Raw genomic sequence first — 25,712 nt, 5'->3', positions numbered from 1 at the left:
CATATGAAAGATGAAAAGCGGTCACAAGAGCGCCCATGTGTTCAGGCATTTAAAGAGCGTTTTCTGCAGATTGTGACCTGGCATAAGGGGGGCCCAGTAGGTTTTCCCAGTATAGGGCCCAGACATTTCTGAAGGCGGTCCTGGGCGGTGGGGAAGGCAAAGAAGAGGACGCATTGCCGGGGGCGGACAGTTAGTCGGCCGAAAATGAAACTAAGTCACGGCGTGGGACCGGAGGGCACTCGAGGAGCTGCGAGGGCACAGGACGGCTGTAGGGGCTTGGGGAAGCCCAAGTAAGTGAAACCTTTTTTTACCCCACAGTTAAGGTTCAATTTAATAAGGCCCCCTGTGTTAAAGTAAATTTAATCTGGTATTATAGTCATTTATGTGTATGAATAATCTGTCTCTGTTTTACCTAAACTAAACTAGCCCCCACCGTTTGTAGACATGGCTTTGAGACATGTTATTTCCTTTTTCTTGTTAAAAATTGTCTGTGAGAAAAAAACCCTCACGAGACACCTAGTAAACGCAGCGAGGGCCTTGATAGCAAGGAAGTGGAAATCCACAGATCCCCCCACAATACAGGAATGGTTAAGAGAAGTAGATCAGATAAGCTACATGGAAGACCTCACTGCCACTATCCATGAAAGTCATGAAAAATACTGGAAAACATGGTTTGGCTGGTTTGAGTTCAAGGAAACGGACCAATACAGGTCCCTGGTGTCTAACCGAATTAATCTTAATTCGTCTGCAAGACGCATAACCCCCCCTGGCGCTCGGGGAGAACGCGGGCCGGCCGCGGGGCGAGCTCTCTACACAATCCATAATCTTTTTTTCCCACTTTCTCTCCTTTCTCATTCCTCTTTCTCCTCTTACCCTTTTTCCACGTTCTCTCTAGTCACAGACACCTATAATATTAGGAAAGGGAAATATCGCTTCATACGTTCCCTACACAGTCCTGACTCTTTTACAAAGATATGCCGCAAAAAGGGGGTTATGTCCTCTATCTAGGTATAATCACACTACCGGACAAGCCCTATTGTAAGTTCCCTCTGGGCGTAGGGCTGTCAGCTTTTCTTTCTGAAATATCCTAGAAAAGAGACCTTCCCTTAGGGTATGATAGACCTCCTGCCCCTTTGGTGACATAGAAAATACAATGAGGACCTCCGAAAAACGTTGAAGGGCTGCTCTGATTTGCGGCCTAACACTATGCTACTTGACATACAGAAAAGAGGTCCCTCTCCGTATACTCAGCACTGTTATGGAATAGTTTCCCCTGCTTTCCCTCACATATACGAACTGCACTTTGTATGGTTTTTCTATGCTAAGATTATGCAAAATGTCTGCTCTACCTAAGATGTAACCTTTATATGATACCTACTGTTGACACTGTCATGATTGTCTGTTTGCTGTTCATTTTCTCTTTACCTTTGAAAAAATATAAATAAAAGAATCTTTAAAAAAAAAATTAAAAAAAATTGTCTGTGAGACTACACCCAGCCGACTTCTTGGACGTGGTAATAAAGGTCAAGCCCAGTCGTTCAGACAACGAATCATGGTCCAAGGGGCTTAGTTGAGTCAGGAAATATACCTCTATATAAAGTTGGGTTATTGCTAGCAGAGACAGACAAGTCTCTGAACCCTCAGGCTAGATATTGTGTGAGCAGCCCTACTGCACGGGCCATGATGTCTAGAACCAATAGAGGGACAGTTGTATCTTGCCTCCTCATATGAGCAATAAATCGTCTTGATCCTAGTTGTGGTCTTGGGGAATTTCCTTCACACCCTGCAAAAATAATAGCATGGGGCCAGGGGCGTAGCTAGAAATGACTGGGCCCCATAGCAAAAAAAATATCATGGACCCCCCCACGACCTTCCAACCCCTCGGACCTCCCACCCAAACATTTTGTGGGGAAATCTGATTTCCCCACAAAATGCAACCAGATTGTCGGCAGATTTCCCTACAATATGCAACCAGATTGTCGGCAGATTTCCCTACAATATGCAACCAGATTGTCGGCAGATTTCCCCACAAAATGCAACCAGATTGTCGGCAGATTTCCACACAATATGCAACCAGATTGTCGGCAGATTTCCCCACAAATTGCAACCAGATTGGCGGCAGATTTCCCAACAAAATGCAACCAGATTGGCGGCAGATTTCCCCACAGATTGCAACCAGATTGTCGGCAGATTTCCCCACAAAATGCAACCAGATTGTTGGCAGATTTCCCCACAAAATGCAACCAGATTGTTGGCAGATTTCCCCACAAATTGCAACCAGATTGTCGGCAGATTTCCCTACAAAATGCAACCATATTGGCGGCAGATTTCCCCACAAATGCAATGAGATTTGCAGCAGATTTCCCCACAAATGCAATGAGATTGGCAGCAGATTTCCCCACAAATGCAATGAGATTGGCAGCAGATTTCCCCACAAATGCTATGAGATTGGCAGCACATTTCCCCACAAATGCAGTGAGATTGTCAGCACATTTTCCCACAAATGCAATGAGATTGTCAGCACATTTCCCCACAAATGCAATCTTATTGGCAGCACATTTCCCCACAAATGCAATCGTATTGGCAGCACATTTCCCCACAAATGCAATCTTATTGGCAGCACATTTCCCCACAAAATGCAATTAGCTTGTCGGCAGATTTCCCCACAAAATGCAACCAGATTATCGCCAGATTTCCCCACAAAATGCAATCAGATTGTCGCCAGATTTCCCCACAAAATGCAGTATATGTAGCCAGGTCTATAGTGGGCTAACATTAATTACCTGGAGGGAGGGTGGTTGGGCAGGCTGGCACGCTATTTGCGGTGTAGGCACTGCACTGGGTAGGCAGGTAGGTAGCCTGGTGGGAGGGTAGGCAGATAGGTAGCTGGGTGGGCAGTTAGGTAGACAGGTGGGAGGGTAGGCAGATAGGTAGACAGGTGGGAGGGTAGGCAGATAGGTAGACGGGTGGGAGGGTAGGCAGATAGGTAAACGGGTGGGAGGGTAGGCAGATAGGTAGACGGGTGGGAGGGTAGGCAGATAGGTAGACGGTGGGCAGTTAGCTAGCTGGGTGGCAGGGTAGGAAGATAGGTAGACGGGTGGCAGGGTAGGCAGATAGGTAGACGGGTAGGCAGTTAGGTAGCAGGGTAGGCAGATAGGTAGCTGCGTGGCAGGGTAGGCAGATAGGTAGACGGGTAGGCAGGGTAGGCAGTTAGGTAGCTGGGTGGCAGGGTAGGCAGATAGGTAGCTGGATGGCAGGGTAGGCAGTTAGGTAGCTGGGTGGCAGGGTAGGCAGATAGGTAGCTGGGTGGCAGGGTAGGCAGTTAGGTAGCTGGGTATGAGTGTGGGCAGTTAGGTAGCCGGGTAGGAGGGTGGGCAGTTAGGTAGCCGGGTAGGCAGTTAGGTATTCGGGTGGGAGGGTAGGCAGTTAGGTAGCAGAGTGGGAGGGTGGGTAGGTTAGGTAGCCATCAGTTAGGTATCCGGGTGGGAGGGTAGGCAGTTAGGTAGCTGGATGGAAGGGTAGGCAGTTAGGTAGCCGGGTGGGAGGGTAGTTAGGTAGCCGGGTGGGAGGGTAGGCAGTTAGGTAGCCAGGTAGGAGGGTAGGCAGTTAGGTAGCCGGGTGGGAGGGTGGACAGTTAGGTAGCCGGGTGGGAGGGTAGACAGTTAGTTAGCTGGGTGGGAGGGTGGGCAGTTAGGTAGCCAGGTAGGCAGTTAGGTAGCTGGGTGGAAGGGTAGGCAGTTAGGTAGCTGGGTGGGAGGGTAGTTAGGTAGCCGGGTGGGAGGGTAGTTAGGTAGCCGGGTGGGAGGGTAGGCAATTAGGTATCCGGGTGGGAGGGTAGGCAGTTAGGTAGCCGGGTGGGAGGGTAGGCAGTTAGGTAGCCGGGTGGGAGGGTAGTTAGGTAGCCGGGTGGGAGGGTAGGCAGTTAGGTAGCCAGGTAGGAGGGTAGGCAGTTAGGTAGCCGGGTGGGAGGGTGGACAGTTAGGTAGCCGGGTGGGAGGGTAGACAGTTAGTTAGCTGGGTGGGAGGGTGGGCAGTTAGGTAGCCAGGTAGGCAGTTAGGTAGCTGGGTGGAAGGGTAGGCAGTTAGGTAGCTGGGTGGGAGGGTAGTTAGGTAGCCGGGTGGGAGGGTAGTTAGGTAGCCGGGTGGGAGGGTAGGCAATTAGGTATCCGGGTGGGAGGGTAGGCAGTTAGGTAGCCGGGTGGGAGGGTAGGCAGTTAGGTAGCCGGGTGGGAGGGTAGGTAGACGGGTAGTTTAGTGGGGTAGGGGCCCGACTCCCATCCTCTCTGCCTTACCTCGGGGGTCCCCCCTCCTTTTATGAGCGGCGGGAGAGCGGCATATACAGCAGGCTCCGGCGGGGTAATCAGACGCTAGATGTCCAGCTACCTCCCGGCTACGGTGTCTCCTCTGTATGCTGCTCGCAATAAACCAGGAAGCAGTGCGAGCAGCATACAGAGGAGACACCATAGCCCGGGGGGCAGCTGGACATCTAGCATCTGATTACCCCTTTGGAGCCTGCTGTATATACCGCTCTCCCGCCGCTCATAATAGGAGGGGGGCCCCTGAGGTGAGGGAGGGGGGGCCCGGGCCGGGGTCAGAATTATTATAATTTTAAAAAAAAAGTCCTCTTTCAGCTGCGGGCCCCCCTGTGACGTAGGGCTGCCGTGGGCCTCATAGCAACGGCTATGGTTGCTATACCTATTGCTACGCCGCTGCATGGGGCCCCCGAACCCCATGAGATTGGGAGCTGGCGATTGGCAGTAGAGAGTGTTCTGCTGTGAAGCAGTCTCTGGAAACAGGAAAAAATTGCACATGCTCCTGCACACGGTTTTCGTGAGTGAATGGGGAGGTTTCTTTGCTAATTGTCTGCATTTGCGGTTGGGGAGAGGGAGGAGGAGGGGCCCCCAAAGCCTCTGGGCCCCCCTGAGATGGTAGGGGTTGCAGGGATGATTGCTACGCCCATGGTTGGATGAATATACGCCACAGTTTCATTTGAGCATGTGACGTTCCCTCTGCAGGGAGTGCTTCATTTATGCCAGCTGGGCTAACCACAGCTATATGGAATTTATTATGTTAAGGCAGCATGGTGGTGTAGTGGTTAGCGCTCTCGCCTTGCAGCGCTGGGTCCCCGGTTGGAATCCCAGCCAGGTCAACATCTGCAAGGAGTTTGTATGTTCTCCCTGTGTCTGTGTGGGTTGCCTCTGGACACTCTGGTTTCCTCCCACATCCTAAAAACATACAGATAATTTAATTTGCTTCCCCCTAATTTGGCCCTAGACTATGATACATGCACAACATGATACATACATAGACATATGACTAAACTTCCTTAATTAAGTGAGTTTGTCGTCTGTGAGGTAAGCCACCTCAGCCTTTTTTATTTTATTGATTTTAAAGTGTTTTATATATATTGGGTGCCTCTTTTCCTTTGCTGTACCCTACTCCCCCCACCTATTCAGGAGGGTGCGCAGTTTTTTGCTAAGAGAGCGACCGAGTCCAGGACCGCTGGCAGACCTGAGTGGAGTCAGGTGTAATACACTCCATGTGCCTGAAGTGGTCGGTTGCCCCTAGCGCAACCCACCTCTGTGAGTACCCTTTTTTCAGAAGTACTTTTGATACTCAATACTTGTGACATACTGCACTATTTGGGCTCCCGCTTGTCTTTGTCTTTTTCTTCCAGTACTGTATGGTAGAGACTAGATTGTGAGCCCCTCTGAGGGACAGTTAAGGGGCCCATACAGCTAACGATTTTCCCGCCGCTATACAGCCGTTTCGATCACAGTGATCGAAACGGCTGTGAAATCGCCGCGCACACCGCTGACAAAACGATTGATTTCTGTCCGAAATTGATCATTCCCATCGATTCCCGCCGACCCATCCGTGCGGAAGATTTTTCTCGGTCGCCGGCAGGTCGGGAGTGCGTCATTAGCAGCGTTCGAATGCCCGACGACCAACGCAATACAGTGGTAATACATTACCTGCTCCAGCCGGCGCGAGTCCCCGGGTCTTCTTCTCCGCTTCGGGCTTCGGGCTCCAGAGCTACACAGAATTTCCTGTCCCGGCAGGAAGTTTAAACAGTAGAGTGCCCTCTACTGTTTAAACTTCCCCTGCACAGGAAGTTCAGTAGCCGGAGCGGAGAAGAAGACAGCGAGGACTCGCGCCGGCAGGAGAGGTAATGTATGCAGAGGGGGGGGGAAGGGGCAGCAGCGGCAGCTCCACAGATCGTGATCGGTTTCAGGCTGAAATCGATTCACAATCTGTTTGCAGTAAAGGTGGCCATACGATCCCTCTCTGATCAGATTCGATCATAGAGGGATCTATCTGTTGGTCGAATCTGATGGCAAATCGACCAGTGTATGGCCACCTTTAGTGACAAGACAGTATACTCTGTACAGCTCAGCTGCGCTATATAAATACTTAAATAATTAAATAAATAAGGCACTTATTTATATACATTTGAAGATCGGGGGAAATCTGTGATCCAGCAACCCTGGTATGTTTTTTTAAAAAATTAGCTTCTATTTGTCATAAGTCATATACAGTAAAATGGCAGTGATTCAGTTGTGTGTAACAGTTGCAGTGCAAACTTTTTGTTGTAAATCCAGCACTACCTCTGATGTGATAGGATTTGACACCACACAAATAAGGGTATCAAATGTCACCTGACACCTGACCATTTTCATACAAAACCTGTCTAGGTTGCTGGATCGTATAGGCTATTGTCTGCCCTCCAACCTTTTACAATCGGGGTCCAAATGTCTGCTCACAGCTCTTATGCAACCACACCCAGTTTTAGCTTCTATCAGCAAACCTGTGAGCCAGTACAGAGTTACACAGAGCAAAGAACAGAATATATAAGCAAACGGCAATGTTTCCTGTCATCTACTACTACTTACTGTTGATGAGTTGTTATTGTCTTTGCCCCCTGTATGTGCCAAAACTTTGCACATTGCTTTATGTTTTTATTTTTTTTTCAGTGAAAATGGGGTTACACTTTAAAGTGTGTGACATGTTTTCTTAACTCCTTTCACCACCGCTCACCTCCTTCCCCCTCCTGCATAAGATAAATAGATCATATCTGCCTAAAAATAACATATTAATGTAATTTCAATTTCTCAAAATCAACATTAGGTAACCTTGGCAGTGATGGAGCAGAGTGGTCTGTACACACAGATAGGCACCCAGTATAACAAGTTAGAACTCTACTGAAGAGAAACATGCAGAGATAAAACATACATGACCATCAGGTAATACAGCTTTCTTAGAACAGAGAGGAACACAAAATGAATACAGGAAATCACAATACCATAGAGATCATTCGAGCAGTAGTACAGACAGTGATATCTTGTGGTTGCTATACTATACTGACTGGAACTTAAAATCCACTCCCCAATTTCCCAAAATCATCTAGGGAGTGCTACAACAAACCTACTGTTATCAGCACCTTCCTAAGAACCAGTGTTGCATTCCCCAAATTATTGGTCAGTATTTTGAGCTTCTAATGAATTGCACACATGATGCCAATTATACATATCCGATTAAGAGCATGGCTGCACAGATGAGACTACAGGAAAAAGTCACTTAAAAAGGCCAATCACAGAACCTTCAGTACCCTTATGCCTGAGCTGTTAACAGGGGCATTGCTAGTCCCAAAGATCAGTGGCACATGCCCTGGATCTATTCTAAGGTGCCCCGGATGTCCCCCAAGCAGTGCCAGGCAGCGGGCAGCAGCACTCATCTCTGACTGCTTGGCCTCCACATTCTGCAGACATCTCACTTTAGTGTCTGAGAAGGAATCAGAAGCTAGAGCTCCTAGCATCTGATTCTTGGATGCTAGGGGGAAAATTGCCAGCTACAGAGGATCTCTCCAGACTTGGAGAGTGGATGGAGTAGTTCCTCCCACTGTGCTACTCTGCTGGGAAGAGGGGGAGGGTCGGGAGGAGGAACAGTGAGGACACACACAACTATGCATACTCCCTATGAAGGCTCCACAGCTTTCAGCATGTCACCACAACACCCAGCATGCCCCATAAAGGCACCCCAGTACCCAGCATGGCATCACACATTAGCCAGCGTGCATTTTTTTTTTGTATTAATGGAGAAGGGAGCTTCAGCCAACATTTTGCTGGGAAGACCTACTTAGAACGCTGTTAAGTTCATATACATTTGGCTCCACCCATAACCACACCCACATTCTGGTCTGTGGCCATACCCATTTTTTGGCTGGAGTGCCCAAAAGTGCCCCAGATCTCTTAGGATCTTAGCACAGAATAAGCCAATTATATTAGCACTATTGAAGGTGCCATATCGTGATTGTCATAAGTCTCTTTAATACCTAGAATGAGAATGCCAGTTAAGTGTCCAGACTTCTTTTTCATCTTGCTTGCGTTTGAGGTCAGTGTATTTTTTTTGTTTTGTTTTGTTTTTGGTTTGTTTAACTAATTCGGGACCAGCACCCTCTGCCCCCTTAAGGACCAGAGGGTGCTGGTCCAGTAAACCGCCGCTTCCCGACGAATCGACGCTAAAATCCGCCGCTCCCGACGGTCACGCTGCTCTGTCCCCGCCGCAGGCTGCTCTCTCTGCCGTCGGTATGACGGCAAAGAGCTGTGCGCCGGTCAGGAGCCGCTTTCATTGGCTCCTGACCCTGTCACTCCATGTAAGCTATTGGGAACAGCTTACATGAATGACAGGGCCAGGAGCCAATGAAAACGGCTCCTGCCCGGCTCACAGAGCTCTGCCGTCATAGAGGCGGCAGGGCAGCATATTGCGGTGGAGATCGAGCCAGACAGCGGTGGGGACGGGCGGGGGCGCGCGGTCAATGGGACGTAGAGTTTACGTCAGGTCAGAACCGCAGCGCCCCGTCCCGCCGTAGATTTATACTGCGGCGGTCCGCAGGTAGTTAACTAGGGGTTAACAATGCTTTCGTATTTTTTACCAGTACTGTTTTCCCATAAATGATTTACTTGAACATTGCACAGGAAAACTGACATGAGAACATTTTTTTTTTTCAGGTTCATTACCAAAGTGGGTTGTGAATAAATCATCCCAATATTTAGCACCAAAGGTAAGAATCTCTCTTTCACTATGGGTTATCACTTCATTTTTTGCCTTTGCCATGGTCCACTATATATTTAGAATACTCTAATTAGATGCATATAAAAGACCTGAGTGTAAAGGTGATAGGGGTATGCGTTTCTTGCTCATTGTTTCCCAGTTGACAGTAGAAAGATTCCTTTGAAGTTTTGGACTCCAGTCTTCCTGCTCCCATTGCATTTCCACTCAGTATGAGATACATAATCCGTTAAATCTCACAGGTAGGGCAGGGTTACTGGTATATACCATTTATACAGCAATATACAGTATATCTACAAGAAGTTTTTTGGTTGTTGTTTTAGCACTATTTTTTTATATACGGTAAGTCATGAGTAGACTGAATAATTTTATTACATTCTGCTACATGTCATTACAGTTCTCCTTTAATGTAAGCATATCTTATAACATTTTTAAATAGATAAGCTACACACATGAAGTTTATTTTGAAAGACCATGGCATCTCTGATTACTATTCGATCAAAATATGATTTAAATATGAATCAGACAGAGCATCGTAGTTCACAGGTGGGAGGGGTACATAGGCAGAGAGTATAGGGAGCCATAGAGTCCCATGTGTAGGTAGCCGGAGAACAGGAGTTCCGTCCTGCGCATTGAAGGATAAGCTTCTGCCTATCAGATGCCAGTGATCCCCGGCCAATCAGAGGCCGGGGATCGCCGATCTGCCCTACGGCGCTGCTGCGCAGCAGCACCATATGATGTAAACAGCGGGGATTTCTTCCCCGCGTGTTTACATTTTGCCGGCGAGCCGCGATCGGCGGCTCTCCGGCTGTTCACGGAGACACCCTCCGTGAACTGACATGGAAAGGCCGCTTGATCGAGCGGCCGTTTCCATGGTAACCCGCAGACGACCAGTTTACGCCAATCGGCGTTAGCTGGTCGTCAAGAGGTTAATGCTCTGGAACATAATCTGCAGTTGTAGAGGAGGTCCAGAGTGGGGAGTGGTTTCCTGATTATCCTCTCCGCCGATCTGATAACACTCTGTAGTTTGCGCCTGTCGCTGGCAGAGGAACCAGCATACCAGACCAGGATGGAGGAGTAGAGGACAGATTCGATGGTGGTGGAGTAGAAACTTGTCAGGAGTTTCTGAGACATACCAAACTTTTTCAGTTGGCAGAGGAAGAATAGCCTCTGCTGTGCTTTCTGCTGGGTGGAGTTGGTGTTGGTTTTCCCAAGAGGCGTGCACAGGGGACTATTTCAACTACCGAGCCGTTGATGCAGATTGAAGGTGTGGGGCACTTTCAAAAGTCAACAATCACCTCAATGGTTTTTGCGGTGTTGGTGGCGGTATTCCTGCTCTTCATTTTTCGTAATGAGACCTCTCGAGACCTGTTCGTCAGGAAGTCTTTCAGCCACATGCAGAGGGCAGCATGCACGCTGAGTTGTATCACCTTGTCCTAAAGGATGTTGGGGCTGATAGTATTAAATGAGTAGCTGAAGTCAAATAGTAGGATCCTGACATAGGTGTCAGGTTTGTCTAGATGGGACAGGGTGTACTCCAGTCCAATGTTGATGACATCCTCTACAGACCTGTTTGTTCTGTAGGTGAACTGGAGAGGGTCAGTTTGGTCATTAGTGGAGAGTTTTAGGTGCGACAGGACGAACCTTTCAAAGAGCTTCATGACATTTGAGGTGAGCGCGATTGGTCATTAGTTGTTGAGGTCTGCAGCTCCTGGTTTCTTTGGGACTGGGATTATTGGGGACCTCTTAAGGCAGAATGAGACTTTGCATTCCTTTAGGGTTTGTGAGAGCAAGGTGGAGAGAACAGGGGCCAACTGGGGAGCACAAGTCTTAACCCACTGTGTTGATACACCATCCGGGCCTGGTGCTTTCCTTGAATTCAATTTGCGTAGAAGACTCTGAGTCACCTCCATGTCTACAGTTAGTGGAACTTGGAGACTTGGGTTGGTTTTGTTGGGGGGGTTGTCTAGGGGGCCCTTGTTTTGGTAAAGGACACTGCCTAGGCCGGTGTTTTGAGGTATATACTCAAACCTGCAGTAGAACTTGTTTAGTGCCTCAGCAAACTCGATGGTGGGGGTTGCATGTTGGGGGGGGGGGGGGGGGTTGGTTGAGCTGAGGTTCAGCCTCAGTCTTTCAGAGTAGGAACTCTTTGCAGCTCTCAGTTCCCAGTTGAGAGAGTTCCTGGCTCTCTTGAACTCCTCTGGGGTACCATACTTGTGGGCTTCCTTTAGGTTCGCCAAAGCAGACAAAGCTTGTTGTTGAACCAATGTTTATTGTTGGGAAAAACTCTATAGGTCTTTGAGGGGATGCAGCTGTCATTGCAGAACCTGATGTAGGAGGTGACATTCTCCGCCCATTCGTCTAGGTTGCCAACTTGCCATCTGGGGGGACAAGGACTGACCAGTCGGTGCAGTCAAAGCAGTCCTGTAGCTGTTATGTAGCCTCATCTGTCCATTTTTGACAGTCTAAAGGGCTGGTTTGGAGGACTCAGGGCGTCTCCTGTAGGTTGGGATTAGTTGGATGAGCCAGTGGTCAGAGTTCCCGAGTGTGGCCTGGGGGAAGGGTTTGTAGGCATCCTTGAGGCTGGTGTAGCAGTGGTTCAGATTATTGTTGTTTCTGGTCGGGCATGAGATGTGCTGGAAGTAATGCAGCATCTCCGAGCAGAGGTTGGCTTTGTTAAAGAACAACTGTAGTGAGAGGTATATGGAGGCTGCCATATTTATTTCTTTTTAAACAATACCAGTTGCCTGGCTGCCCTGCTGATTCTCTGCCTCTAATACTTTTATCCATAAACCCTGAACAAGCATGCGGCAGATCAGGTGTATCTGACATTATTGTCAGATCTGCCAAGATTAGCTGAATGCTTGTTTCTGGAATAACTCAGACCCCATTGCAGGTAAACAGTTCAGCAGGGCTGCCCGGCAACTGGTATTGTTTAAAAGAAAATAAATATGGCAGCCTCCATATACTTCTCCCTACAGATGTCCTTTAAAATTCCCCATGATAATAAAGAGATAATATAGAAAAATGAATTTTTAATATGCACTGGCAACGCGTTTTGTGGGTCTATGCCCACTTCCTCAGGCCAAATCAAGTGCCTAAAACCATCAGATACAGAGGGCTCAGTGTTTAACCACTTCACCACTGAGGGGTTTTACCCCCTGACCACCAGAGCAATTTTCACCTTTCAGCGCTCATTCCATTCATTCGTCTATAACTTTATCATTACTTATCACAATTAAACGAACTATATCTTGTTTTTTCCACCACCAATTAGGCTTTCTTTAGGTGGGACATTATGCCAAGAATTATTTTATTCTAAATGTGTTTTAATGGGAAAATAGGAAAAATGTGGGGAAAAATTCATTATTTTTCAGTTTTCGGCCATTATAGTTTTTAAATAATGCATACTACTGTAATTAAAAATCATGAAATGTATTTGCCCTTTTGTCCCGGTTATAAAACCGTTTAAATTATGTCCCTATCACAATGTTTGGCGCCAATATTTTATTTGTAAATAAAGGTGCATTTTTTTCAGTTTTGCATCCATCCCTAATTACAAGCCCATAGTTTATAAAGTAACAGTGTTGTACCCTACTGACATAAATATTTAAAAAGTTCAGCCCCTAAGGTAACTATTTATGTATTTTTTTATTGTACATTTTTTAATTTTTTTTTATTGTAAAAAAAAAAAAAAAATTGGGAGTGTGGGAGGTAATGAGTTAATTTTTTGTGTAAAAGTAATTTATTTGTATGTGAAAAATGTTTAGGGTGTAGTTTTACTATACAGTAACTTTTTGTTTAATGCGACCTCCAAGCGTCCTTCCGGACTCTTGGAGGAAGTACTAGGAGGCTAAGTAAGTGTTTTTTTTTTCACAATGATCGCGCTGCTCATCGGAGAGCAGCAGATCATTGCGTGGCTTAGATCAACGAACGGGAATGGATTTTCCCGTTAATTGATCTCCGGGCGAGCGGCGTGTTTACGAGCGGGAGCACGGGCAGCGGCGGGAGCGCGGAAAGTACGGATTTCTCCATCCCTGGGGGTTAAAGGATGGAAAAAGGGACGGAGAAATTCGTACGGGCGGGGGTAAAGTGGTTAAGCATAAAACACATTAATAAGTATATAAATACGGTGGCGTAGTGGTTAGCGCTCTCGCCTTGCAGCGCTTGGTCCCCGGTTCGAATCCCAGCCAGGGCACCATCTGCTAGGAGTTTGTATGTTCTCCCCGTGTCTGGGTGGGTTTCCTCCGGGTACTCCGGTTTCCTCCCACATCCCAAAAACATACAGATAGGTTAATTGGCTCATCCCTAAATTGGCCCTAGACTACAGTACTTACACTACATAATACAAAAATAGACATATGATAATAGTAGGGATTAGATCGTGAGCTCCTTTGAGGGACAGTTAGTGACAAGACAATATATATACTGTACAGCGCTGTGTAATATGTTGGCGCTATATAAATACTAAATAATAATATATATATATATATATATATATATATATATATATATATATATATATATATATATATATTGTATATATAACACTATTTAGGCACTGAACCCTCTGTATCTGACCCATAAATCGCATTGTTAGTGAATATTAAAAATGCATTTTCTATATGAATTTGTCATCATTAAGGTAAGCAACCTCCCCCTTGTTCTTTTTATTGTTTTTAGCTCATTTTTTTACACTTCTGGGTGCCTCTTACTCCCTTTGTGTCTTTCACCCTCCCTGTGTGGGTGAGTATCCACTATTACTCTGTGGGTGGAGCCACCCACAAGGAGAGTGCTGCTGTTTTTTTAAGAGTGTGACCACATCCAGTCCTCTGGGCCCCCAAGTGGAGTTGGGTTTGTGCATCTCCACCTGCCTTCTGTGGTTGGTTGCCCCTTTAGCAGCCTTCTTTTGTCAGTGCAAACTTTATTGATTACCATCTCCTGTTGTCTCTGTGTTTCATTTTTAGGGTGACTTCAATCACCGCAAATCCATCAGGAGACATTTTGTTTTGTTAGATTAAAGATTAAAATAAATATTGATTAAAAGTACCTAATGAAGCCTGTTTCCTCCTCTTCAGGTGAACATGTAGTGAAAATATAGTGATGAGATAAATTATTATTTATGTATTTTTGTTATTGTATTTATAAAGCGCCAACATATTACGCAGCGCTGTTATATCTATACTGAATACCTACACTTATATAGGTATTTTCTGGAATTCTATATTCTTAATTTGGTTTTGAAGGCTTCATAAAGTCTAGGTTTGAAGTTTTAACTGGCTGGTTACAGTACTGCACCTATTGTAACTTTTATGTCTCTTGCACTCATTAGCTCAGGCAAACACAATTCATTTTTATTACCTCTAATTAGTTATCAGTGAGAGTTATCAGTCTTACTTCCCTAACTGCAGAGATCCTGTAATTTATAGCCCTGCATTATTAACACTTAAGGTGGCCATACATTTAGCAATGTATGGGCAGATTGACCAAGAGATCAAATCTGATCAGAGAGAGATCTGTTGGCTGTTCATATACCTTAGGCCGATTCCCAATCAATTTCAGCATGAAATTTCTCAGGAACGAATCATTTGCTCCCAAGATACATCGCAAGCCCCAGCATCCAATGAGAAAAGATCCAACCACAGAAAGATATTGGGGGAGGTTGGGTGGACGAAGGGAGGGGTTTTCACTCCATCTTATCAAAGATATCACACCTTATCAAAGTTAACACGCCTTATCAGAGTAGCATAGCGAGCTCTACAAACTTATGCCTGCTAATTGGCAATGGCACTCATCCTGCCCTGAGTCCCTGCGGGTTTGTAGTGTTCGCTATGCTACTCTGATAAGGCATGTTAACTTTGATAAGGTGTGATATCTTTGATAAGGTTTTAATCATTTAGAACTCGAATTAATTGTTATTGTATTGTATGCTGTGCAGAACTGTTATCTCGGTTAGAACTGTGTGTGCGTCAGATCAGATAGTATTGGATGGTGCCAACAATTGATATTTCAAATTTAGACTTCCGATCACAAATGAATTGATTGTTTCATTGATCGTGTCCTCCTGATCACAAATTTATTGGGCAGTTTATTGCTTGATTAATTTTGCGATACTGCTTTGATGAAAATTTACAGAACCCCCAAAGTTTAAAGAGTAATTGTTGGCATAAAATCAAAAATCAATTCTTTATTTTATCTGGTAAACAAGTAATAAGGATGCTAATCAGGCAATCCAAAAGTTAAAATCACTATTACTTTTCTTGTTGATAAATTATCATTCCCCAGTTTACCTGACTCTTATTTGGTACACAGAAAATTTGGCACACAAAAGAGAAGTTGCAGGGCATGCTGGGTTGTCTTTTTTTTGCTTCTCTACTTCCCCTAAGACTTAACTAATGCAGCCTGATTGGCTGAAGCCTCTTTCCCTCCTGTTTTCCCCTCCCACACCTCTGTTCCTCTCTGATTGGCCAAAATTTCTCAGGCTGAAACAATGCACTTTCTATAGTAAAGGGCGGGCAAATCAGGCAGAGGAGACTAAGGCTACTTTCACACCAAGGGGGCGTTAAGGTCGCATAACGTGCCCCTAACGTAACGCCTGGTGGTGTTGGATGTGGACGTCAGAGCGAGCCGCGTTGTGCAGCTCACTCTGGCGTCCGTGATGCCGTGATGCGTACTCTTGGACGCATGCGGCATCACGTGGTCCCGCCAGCCAATCGCCGCACAGAGCGACCGCTCCAGGAAGTAAACACTGCACACGTCACAAAGTGCAGTGAATATTAATTAGCCATGAGCCTGGCCGCTCTCCCCTCCTCCCCAACATTACTGAGCATGTCCAAGCAGTCTAACGTGGCTTAGCCGCGTATAACGTACTGCATGCAGTACTTTATCTTGACATCTTGCGTTACAATGTAACGCAACGTGGGCACTGTGAACAGCCCATTGATTTTTCATTACTGTGCGGTGGACTGCGTTACAGGCTGCTCTAACGTCCCACTGTGAAAGCAGCCTAAGGGCAGATATTACATCAGGACTGGCTTCAAAATAGCCACAGTAAATATGGAAACTGTCTAGAATAGGATTTTCTACTTTTCCTTTATAAAATTCACAGGAATCATAACATGGACAGTGCAATACATATGTTATGTAAGTAGAGCAAGTATTTATCTACTTATATATTTGTTTTTTTTTCCTGCGATAGTATGGCTGACAGCTCCTCTTTAAGAAAGTTCTCGCAAGACTGTCAGAGGCATTCCTAATTGTCTGTTATGCGGACTGTAATTTACAGTGTACCAGAGCCGAAAAAAAAATGTATACATACCTGGGGCTTCCTCCAGCCATGCATACGGATAGCACCCACTCCGCCGTCCTCCACTGCCTGCAGCTCTGGTATTGGGTCCCGCTAGTTCTGCCAGTCATGGCAAGTCTGCACAAGAGGAAGTGCGCTCTCTACATATATCTGCGGCGGCTGTATATTCTGCCATTCGTGGCTAGCCTGCGCAAGAGGAAGTGCGCTCTCTACATATCTCTGCGACGGCCGGCGGGGAGTTATGTAGAGGGCGCACTTCTCTTGCACAGACTGTCCGCGATCCGCGCACATGGGGCTGGAGGAAGCCCCAGGTATCTATAAAGCTTTTGGTCTCTGGTTTCCTTTAACTTTATAGTGAATCTAAAGCAAAAAAACTGTTTAACTTACCTGGGGCTTCTACCAGGTCCCTGCAACCGCCCTGTTCCGTCACTGTGCCATGCTCCAGTCCCCGGCAGCACCCCTCTTTCAATCAACAGCCACTGCGCATGCACAGTTCTGATCGCGCTTCCATTGCAGGGAGCGTTCTGGGCATGCACAGTAGAAATTTTTCCATACGTCACATGCGCAGGGTGCTCCCACCCATGGGAGCACGATCAGGATGTGCGTAGACCGGGTCTGTGCATTCATATGAAAGAGGGGCGCTGCGTGTGACAGGAACATTGCAGAGTGACGATGCGGGCACAGGATGGCTACAGCAGGCTGGAAGAACCCCCAGGTAACTAAAACGTTTTTTTTTTTTTGCTTTAGGTTTCCTTTAAGGGCATAGGGCCTGATGCACGAACTTGCAGTAATATTGCTGTGCGCAGACATCGCACGGCAATATTATCCTTACTACTGACACTGTGTACTATGAGTACTATTACCTTGACCCACGGTAGGCTGCATTTCCCCTTCTGAATTTACATGCTGGAAAACGCAGTGAATTTACGTTTAAGGAAACAGGCCCGTAGAATTGTATTAATACCTAAAATGTTTAATTACCAGTTACTAGGTGGCCAGGAGTTTTCTGTGAATGTGCAGTTGCAATTTTTCAAAACTGCGCACGAGCAGAAAGTTCCCAGATACAGGACCGCGCTTAAGGACACCATGCATCCTATGGCTGCGCATGCAGCTTTCAGAGTGGCACAGCAGCTGAATGGAAAGGAGTGGAATGATGGCGAGGGACCAGAAACACTACAGGGGGCTGAAAGAAGATTCGGGTAAGTTAGACTCTGCAGCTTAGTTTTACTTTAGGTACCCTTTAACGACTTAATGACAAGCTGACTTATAAAAACGTCCTGCTAGAGCCTCTTAATGTAAGTCAGACAGTGCTGCTGCCGCTGGGCGTGTGCACGTGTGCGCCCCTGCGCATGCGCGTGCATTCCTGTGCACGTGCACGTGAAAATTGTGGAAAAAAAACACCAAAGAAAAAATACACCTTTATTTCCAAATACTATACTGTCGCCATACTTTGTACTAGGGACATAATTAAAATCTTGTGATAACCAGAACAAATATGCAGATAAAACGCCTGGGTTTTATGCACAGTAGCAGTGTTTATATTAAAACCATAGGGGATGAAATTGGAGAAATGGTGTATTTTTTCCTTGTTTTTTCCCTTTAAAAAGCATAGAAAATAAAGTAATTACTGAAAACAAATATCAACCCCAAAAAGCCCAATTGGTGAAAAAAACAAGATATAGATCATTTTATTGTGATTAGTAGTGATTAAGCTATTGGCAAATGAAAGGGATGAGCACTGAAAGATAAAAATCGCTCTTGTCCGTAAAGCCTCGTACACATGCCTGACTGCAGGCAACGACGGGTCCGTCGGCACCTCCCGCCGGGCGGGTTTTCAGCAGACAGTCCAGCGTGTGTACAGTCAATCTGCAGACTGATAAGGCTGTTTCTGAACGACCCGCCCAGCGGGAGGGTCTGACGGACCTGACGTTCCTAATAATCCAGTGTGTGTACGAGCCTTAAAGCTACTTTCCCAACAGGACGTTGCATTTAGGGGACGTTATAGGGCGCATAACGTGCCCCTAACGCAACACCTGGTGGTATTGGAGCAGGACGCTACCAAGAGCCGCGTTAAAAGCCGCTGTTGGTGCGCCTGCTCTGTCGGATGCGCTGCGGACACCACGTGAGCGGCCGCTCCTGGAAGTAAACACTGCAAGTGCAGTGAATATAAAGTAGCCATGTGCCTGGCTACGTAGTGGCCTCTCCAAGCCTCCTCTCCGCCCACGAAATAAAAAAAAACACCCATACTGAGCTTGTGCAAACAGTCTAACGCGGCTTAAGCCGCTAGAACGCACAGTATGCTGCACTTCAAACGAACGTGCAGCATTACTGTGTAACGCAACGTGGGCACTGTGAACAGCCCATTGATTTTTCATTGCTGTGCAGTGGGGTGCGTTACAGGCTGCACTAACGTGCGCCTGTAACGTCCCACTTTTAAAGCAGCCTTAGGGTAAAAACCCCTTTGGGGTGAAGTGGTTAAATTGTCACCAGTGAAAATCATTAGTATTAAAATATTTGGTGAATAGTTTCAAATTCAAATATTTTTGTGGTAATCAACAATAAAACATCTCATATTAACCCCAAACATTTTGTATCGCTGTAAATAAATTCCCTGCTACTTTTTTCAGGGACACAAAGGGATGATTTGCATATTCAGTAGTGATGCATCATGGGAGATATTTTGTGCTCATATAAAGCTGAGTAATTGCGAATACAGTACCTTATGTTTTAAAAATTCATATTTAGCATTTCTGTGCCTGTAATTACCGTATATACTCGCATATAAGCCGACCCGCATATAAGCCGACCCCCCCACTTTTACTTAACAAACCAGTAAAAAATGATTGACCCCCATATAAGCCGGGGGTAGGAAATGCTGTCCGCCTTATTCCCCTAGTGTGTCCCAGTATCGCTAGTATAGTGCCCAGTATAGCTAGTATAGTGCCCAGTATAGCTAGTATAGTGCCCAGTACAGCTAGTATAGTGCCCCAGTATAGCTAGTATAGTGCCCAGTATAGCTAGTATAGTGCCCCAGTGTAGCTAGTATAGTGTCCATTATAGCTAGTATAGTGCCCAGTGTAGCTAGTATAGTGCCCCAGTATAGCTAGTATAGTGCCCATTATAGCTAGTATAGTGCCCATTATAGCTAGTATAGTGCCCAGTGCAGCTAGTATAGTGCCCCAGTATAGCTAGTATAGTGCCCAGTATAGCTAGTATAGTGCCCCAGTATAGCTAGTATAGTGTCCATTATAGCTAGTATAGTGCCCAGTGTAGCTAGTATAGTGCCCCAGTATAGCTAGTATAGTGCCCATTATAGCTAGTATAGTGCCCATTATAGCTAGTATAGTGCCCATTATAGCTAGTATAGTGCCCAGTGCAGCTAGTATAGTGCCCCAGTATAGCTAGTATAGTGCCCATTATAGCTAGTATAGTGCCCAGTGTAGCTAGTATAGTGCCCATTATAGCTAGTATAGTGCCCCAGTATAGCTAGTATAGTGCCCCAGTATAGCTAGTATAGTGCCCAGTATAGCTAGTATAGTGCCCCAGTATAGCTAGTATAGTGTCCATTATAGCTAGTATAGTGCCCAGTGTAGCTAGTATAGTGCCCCAGTATAGCTAGTATAGTGCCCATTATAGCTAGTATAGTGCCCAGTGCAGCTAGTATAGTGCCCCAGTATAGCTAGTATAGTGCCCATTATAGCTAGTATAGTGCCCAGTGTAGCTAGTATAGTGCCCATTATAGCTAGTATAGTGCCCCAGTATAGCTAGTATAGTGCCCCAGTATCGCTAGTATAGTGCCCCAGTATCGCTAGTATAGTGCCCCAGTATCGCTAGTATAGTGCCCCAGTATCGCTAGTATAGTGCCCCAGTGGTAATGATAAAAATCCCACTGCACCAGATGGTAGGGCAAAGTGAAAAAATCATTGATTAAGGAGCCATCCTTTGCTCCGATACGCGTGAGCTTTTATCTGTAACATTTGACATGGATTAACGAAATAAAGATTTTTTCACTTTGCCCTACCATCTGGTGCAGCGGGATTTTTATCATTACCTTTGGACTTCTGGCTTTGGAACTCCCAGCTCCCTTTTGGTCGATTGTGTGAGTGTAGCGGTCTCCCTCTTCCATGTACTATAGTGCCCCAGTATCGCTAGGTAGTGCCCCCCGCCTCCCCTCTCCCCCGCGGCCGCCGCTGCTTTTACCTTAGCAGGCGCCGCTTCTTCTATTCCCCTCCTCTCTGGCTCCGTAGGACAGCAGCACTCTTCACGGTGGCTGCTGTGATCAGACAGGAAGCAGCGAAGAGCGCGGCTTCCTGTAGCGGCGGTTGCTATGGGAACCGCTCTCTCTCTCTCTACTGCAGCCGCCGTGAAGAGCGCTGCAGTGATTTACGGAGCCGGACAGGAGGGGAATAGACGAAGCGGCGCCTGGCAGGTAATTGCAGCGGTAGCGGCGGCTGCGGGGGGGGGGGGGGGGGGGCTGGGTAACAGTGCGGGGGGCTCGGACCACCATCACCAGCACCAGACTCGCATACAAGCCGACCCCCCAACTTTTGACCCCCTTTTTGGGGCTCAAAAATTCGGCTTGTATGCGAGTATATACGGTATACTTTAACCATTTCCGTACCAGCAGTCTCTGCCCCCGTAAGGACCAGGGACTACTAGTACGGTAAAACGCTGCCTCCCCTCAAATCACCGCAATAATCTGCCGCTCCCGCCACAGGTCCCTCTCTCTGCCATCCCTATGACGGCAGAGCGCTGTGCGATGGGCAGGAGCCACTTTCATTGGGATTGGCTTACAGTGATGACAGGGCCAGCAGCCAATAAAAACTTCTCCTGACCGGCTCACAGAGCTCTGCCGTCACAGAGACGGCAGGGCGAGTGTATTGCGGTGGGGAGAAAACGGCACGATCGATGGGAGCGGCGTGACTGCGCGACAGGGTGATTGAAATCTACGTCCTGTCAGATCCGTGCTGCCACATGCAGGACATAGATTTCAACATGCGTCGGTCCGCAAATGGTTAACAATAATATATTTACTACTGTTTACTGTTGCGTCAGAGGTTCTTTCCCTTGGTAAAAGAGCCAGCAGGTGTAATTAATGTAAGTTACTGTTTGTTTTTATTGGATGATGCATGCATTGTTTCAACAGCAACTGACAGCATTTATGACTAATCCACAGGGAAACGCCCATCACTTATCTTCACTCTGCAACAACTGGGTGAGGGAGGCTGGGAAATAACCAAGCCTTGATAGCACACTCAAAGGTCAGCCTGCCAGCTGCCTTTATCTCAAATCATATAGTTACATTTTCTGTGCTAGGGAGTTTTCCCCAACCAGCCAGTCATAATGAATAATTTTCATGTCACTAATTAAATCATTACAGCAATATCACTAAGAACATATAAATATGAAAAACACTCACGATTGTGATATAGCAGCCCATCAGAAAGCCAAATAACAAGTGCAAAACAGAAAAAAAGGAACCTGAGGCCATAGGCAGCAATGATGAAAGCAATGAATAGCGGCAAGAGACGAACATTTGAGTGCCTGATATAGGTGTCTGATAAAAGCGGGCGCTGGGGCTACCTGTTAGGCAAATTGCAGCTATAAATAGTGGGCACCCAAATTTTCATGTAATGCCGCTGTTAATCGGGTGCCCAAATTTACGTGTATTGCCGCTAATCTGGGCTTTCTGGCAGGGTCTCAGTGTTATGAGTGGGGGTCCTTATGAGTTAAGGTTAGGCACCACGGGAGGGGGGGTGTTAGGTTAGGCATCGGTAGAGTGAACGTTCTGTTGAGAGTAGGTTTAGGTCATAAAAAATATTGGTGACTTGAAATTACGTAATAGAATTATAGTAATTTTACCAATATTCTTTTACTGATTACAGTAGCAAGAAAAAGTATGTGAACCCTTTGGAATTATATGGATTGGATTTGTTATAAAAATGTGATCTGATCTTCATCTAAGTCCCAACAATAGACAATCACAGTCTGCTTAAACTAATACCACACAAATAATTACAGTAAATGTTTCCATGTTTTTATTGAACACACCATGTAAGCATTCACAGTGCAGGTGGAAAAAGTATGTGAACCCTTGGATTTAATAACTGGTTGAACCTTCTTTGGCAGCAATAACTTCAACCAAATGTTTCCTGTAGTTGCAGATCAGACGTGCACAACGGTCAGGAGTAATTCTTGACCATTCCTCTTTAAATAACTTTTTCAGTTCAGCAATATTCTCGGGATGTCTGGTGTAAATCGCTTTCTTGAGGCATCTCAATGGGGTTGAGGTCAGAACTCTGAATGGGCCACTCCAGAAGGTGCATTTTCTTCTGTTTAAGCCATTCTGTTGTTGATTTACTTCTATGCTTTGGGTCGTTGTCTTGTTGCCACACCCATGTTCTGTTGAGCTTCATCTGGTGGACAGATGGCCTTAAGTTCCCCTGCAAAATGTCATGATAAACTTTGGAATTCATTATTCCTTCAATGATAGCAATCCATCCAGGCCTTGACGCAGCAAAGCAGCCCCAAACCATGATGCCCCCACCATTATACTTCACAGTTGCGATGAGGTTTTGATGTTGGTGTGCTGTGCGTCCAAACAACGCAACTTTGCTTTCATCTGTCCGCAGAATATTTTGCCAGTACTGCTGTGGAACATCCAGATGCTTTTTTGCAAACTTTAAACATTCAGCAATTTTTTTTGGACAGCAGTGGCTTCCTCTGTGGTATCCTCCCATGATCTCAATTCTTGTTTAGTGTTTTACGTATCGTAGATTTGCTAACATGGATGTTAGCATATGCCAGAGACTTTTGAAAGTCTTTAGCTGACACTCTAGGATTCTTCTTCCCCTCATTGAGCATTCTGCCCTGTGCTTTTGCAGTCATCATTACAGGACGGCCACTCTTAGGGAGAGTAGCATCAGTGCTGAACTTTATCCATTAATAGACAATTTGTCTTACCGTGGACTGATGAACTGCAAGGCTTTTGGATAAACTTTTATAACCCTTTTTAGCTTTATGCAAGTCAACAATTCTTAATTGAAGGTCTTCTGAGAGCTCTTTTGTGCGAGACATCATTCACACCAGGCAATGCTTCTTGGGAAAAGCAAACCCAAAACTGATGTGTGTTTTTTATGGGGCAGGGCCGCTGTAACCAACACCTCCAATCTCATCTCATTGATTGGTCTCCAGCTGGCTGACGCCTAACTCCAATTAGCTCTTGCAGATGTCATTAGTCTGGGGGTTCACATACTTTTTCAACCTGCACCATGAATGTTTGCATGGTGTGTTCAATAAAAGCATAGAAACATTTAATTATTTGTGTGGTATTAGTTTAAGCAGACTGTAATTGTCTATTGTTGTGACTTAGATAAGGATCAGATTACATTTTATGACCAATTTGTGCAGAAATCCATGTAATTACAAAGGGTTCACATACTTTTTCTTGCTACTGTATATCTGACCCCCTTTTTTTAGGCGCAACAACTCATGGCAGAGTCTTATGCTGGGCATACATGGGTCGATCAGGCGGCCGATTAGCCGCCGGATCGACCCCCGCAGCGTCCCCGCTCGTCCGCGCGGATCGATCCCCGTTTGTCCCCGCGGGCGCTCCTAATCAGCCACTCGATTCCCCGCTATTGTCCGCCGGCGGGGATCGAGCGGGGAATCTATCCGGCAGGTCATCGGACCTGTCGGATATTATCAATCGAGCCATCAGGCTCGATTGATAAGCCTTGCCAGAATGCCGTGTATGCCCAGCATTATGCTTTTTTTTAACCTAATTTTTTTTTAATCATGTAGCTAGCCTAGCGCTAGCTACATGATTCCTCCCTCCCTGCGCCATTCCTCCCACCCCTCCGATCGCCGACGGCGATCAAGCCCATCCGGAAATCCCGTTCTGAACGGGATTTCCTTCAGGCTTTCCCCCGTCACCATCGCGACAAACGGAATGACGTCATCGACGTCGTAACGTCACAGGGAGTCCGGATCCACCCCATAGTGCAGCCTGGCGCCGATTGGCCAGGCTGCGCACGGGGTCTGCGGGGGGGGGCCCCTACTTGCAGCAGGTAGCGGCGGATCGGCGGCGAGCAGAGAAACACGCAGCTAGCAAAGTGCTAGCTGCGTGTTTCAAAAAGAAATTATTAAAATCGGCCCACCGGGGCCTGAGCGGTGCCCTGCGGCGTTACTGGATGAGCTGAGCTCGTCCGTAACGCCCAGGAGGTTAAGGAATTGGTGTGTTACTTCACATTCACTTGAACCAGCCTGTAGCACCTGAAATGTGTTTCTCTGTATAAAGATTCCTCCTTACAGTACCCCCATTAGACACTGGGGCCCATATGCAATTACATTTTTCACCTGAGTTTTCTCCTAGGTGATAAAATACCTTTTAGGGCTGATTCACACTACAAGAGCTTTTTAAGAGCTAGAGATTTTAAAAGCTCTTGTAATGCAATGCTATGGAGGATTTTTACCACATCACATCGCTCCATTGTGAACACACATAGGATAACATTAGCAAGAGCTTTTAAAATCACAAAGCCCTTAGGCCTTATTCCCATTGCGTTGCGTTCACGTTATTTGACCTGAGTTTTTGACCTGATTTTTATTTCCGATTCCCGGCACTTGGGTTTGCGTTGCGTTTTTGTGAAAAATGCTTTTCTAAGCGCTTTTCCCGAGCAGTTTTTTTTCATTCGCTTCCTGATGCAAGTCAGGAAGTGAACTCTTTGACCCGGAAAAGAATAAATACAATATATTGATTCTTAAAAACGGGAACGCAATCGTTGCACAAAGCAATTTTGTGAGCGTTTTGTGTTTTTACTATACCTTCCATTGTAACGGAATCACCTCAAAAATGGTCCAGGCAGTGCTTTGCTGAGCGGATCGGAAACTAACCGCTCAGATGTAAACTCTCTCATAGAGAATTATTGCACAAACGCTTTCAGGGCGGTTTTGAAAATTGCCAGCGCTTAAAAAAAAATCACAAAACGCCTCTAGTGTGAACAAGCCCTCAGAAAAGCTCTTGAAGTGTGAACCAGCCTTTAAACCACCAGCAAGCAAGAAAATATTCAAAATAATTTTACTTGTACCTTTTCACCTACTTTTTGGTGCTTTTTTTAATTGATACGGTAAGTGCTGAAAAGTTATTTAACCACCCTGGCGTTCTGATTAAATCGCCAGGGTGGCTGCGGGAGGGTTTTTTTTAAATAAAAAAAAAACTATTTCATGCAGCCAACTGAAAGTTGGCTGCATGAAAGCCCACTAGAGGGCGCTCCGGAGGCGATCTTCCGATCGCCTCCGGCGCCCAGAATAAACAAGGAAGGCCGCAATGAGCGGC

General features: G+C 46.2%; 1 protein-coding gene across 1 annotated transcript in view; it reads left to right on the top strand.

Moving 5' to 3' along the window:
* The window catches only part of LOC137527165 (START domain-containing protein 10-like), a 109,065-nt gene that overhangs the window by 77,909 nt on the left and 5,444 nt on the right, over nt 1-25,712 (top strand). The window contains exon 5 of the mRNA XM_068247633.1: nt 9,009-9,061. Coding sequence (XP_068103734.1) covers nt 9,009-9,061 — 53 coding nt within the window. The remainder of the gene's footprint in view (nt 1-9,008; nt 9,062-25,712) is intronic.

Source organism: Hyperolius riggenbachi, chromosome 8 (assembly GCF_040937935.1).
Source record: "Hyperolius riggenbachi isolate aHypRig1 chromosome 8, aHypRig1.pri, whole genome shotgun sequence".
NCBI classification, from domain to species: Eukaryota; Metazoa; Chordata; class Amphibia; order Anura; family Hyperoliidae; genus Hyperolius; species Hyperolius riggenbachi.
The sequence above is the reverse complement of the archived record's forward strand: the minus strand, read 5'-3'. Positions and strand labels throughout refer to the sequence as shown.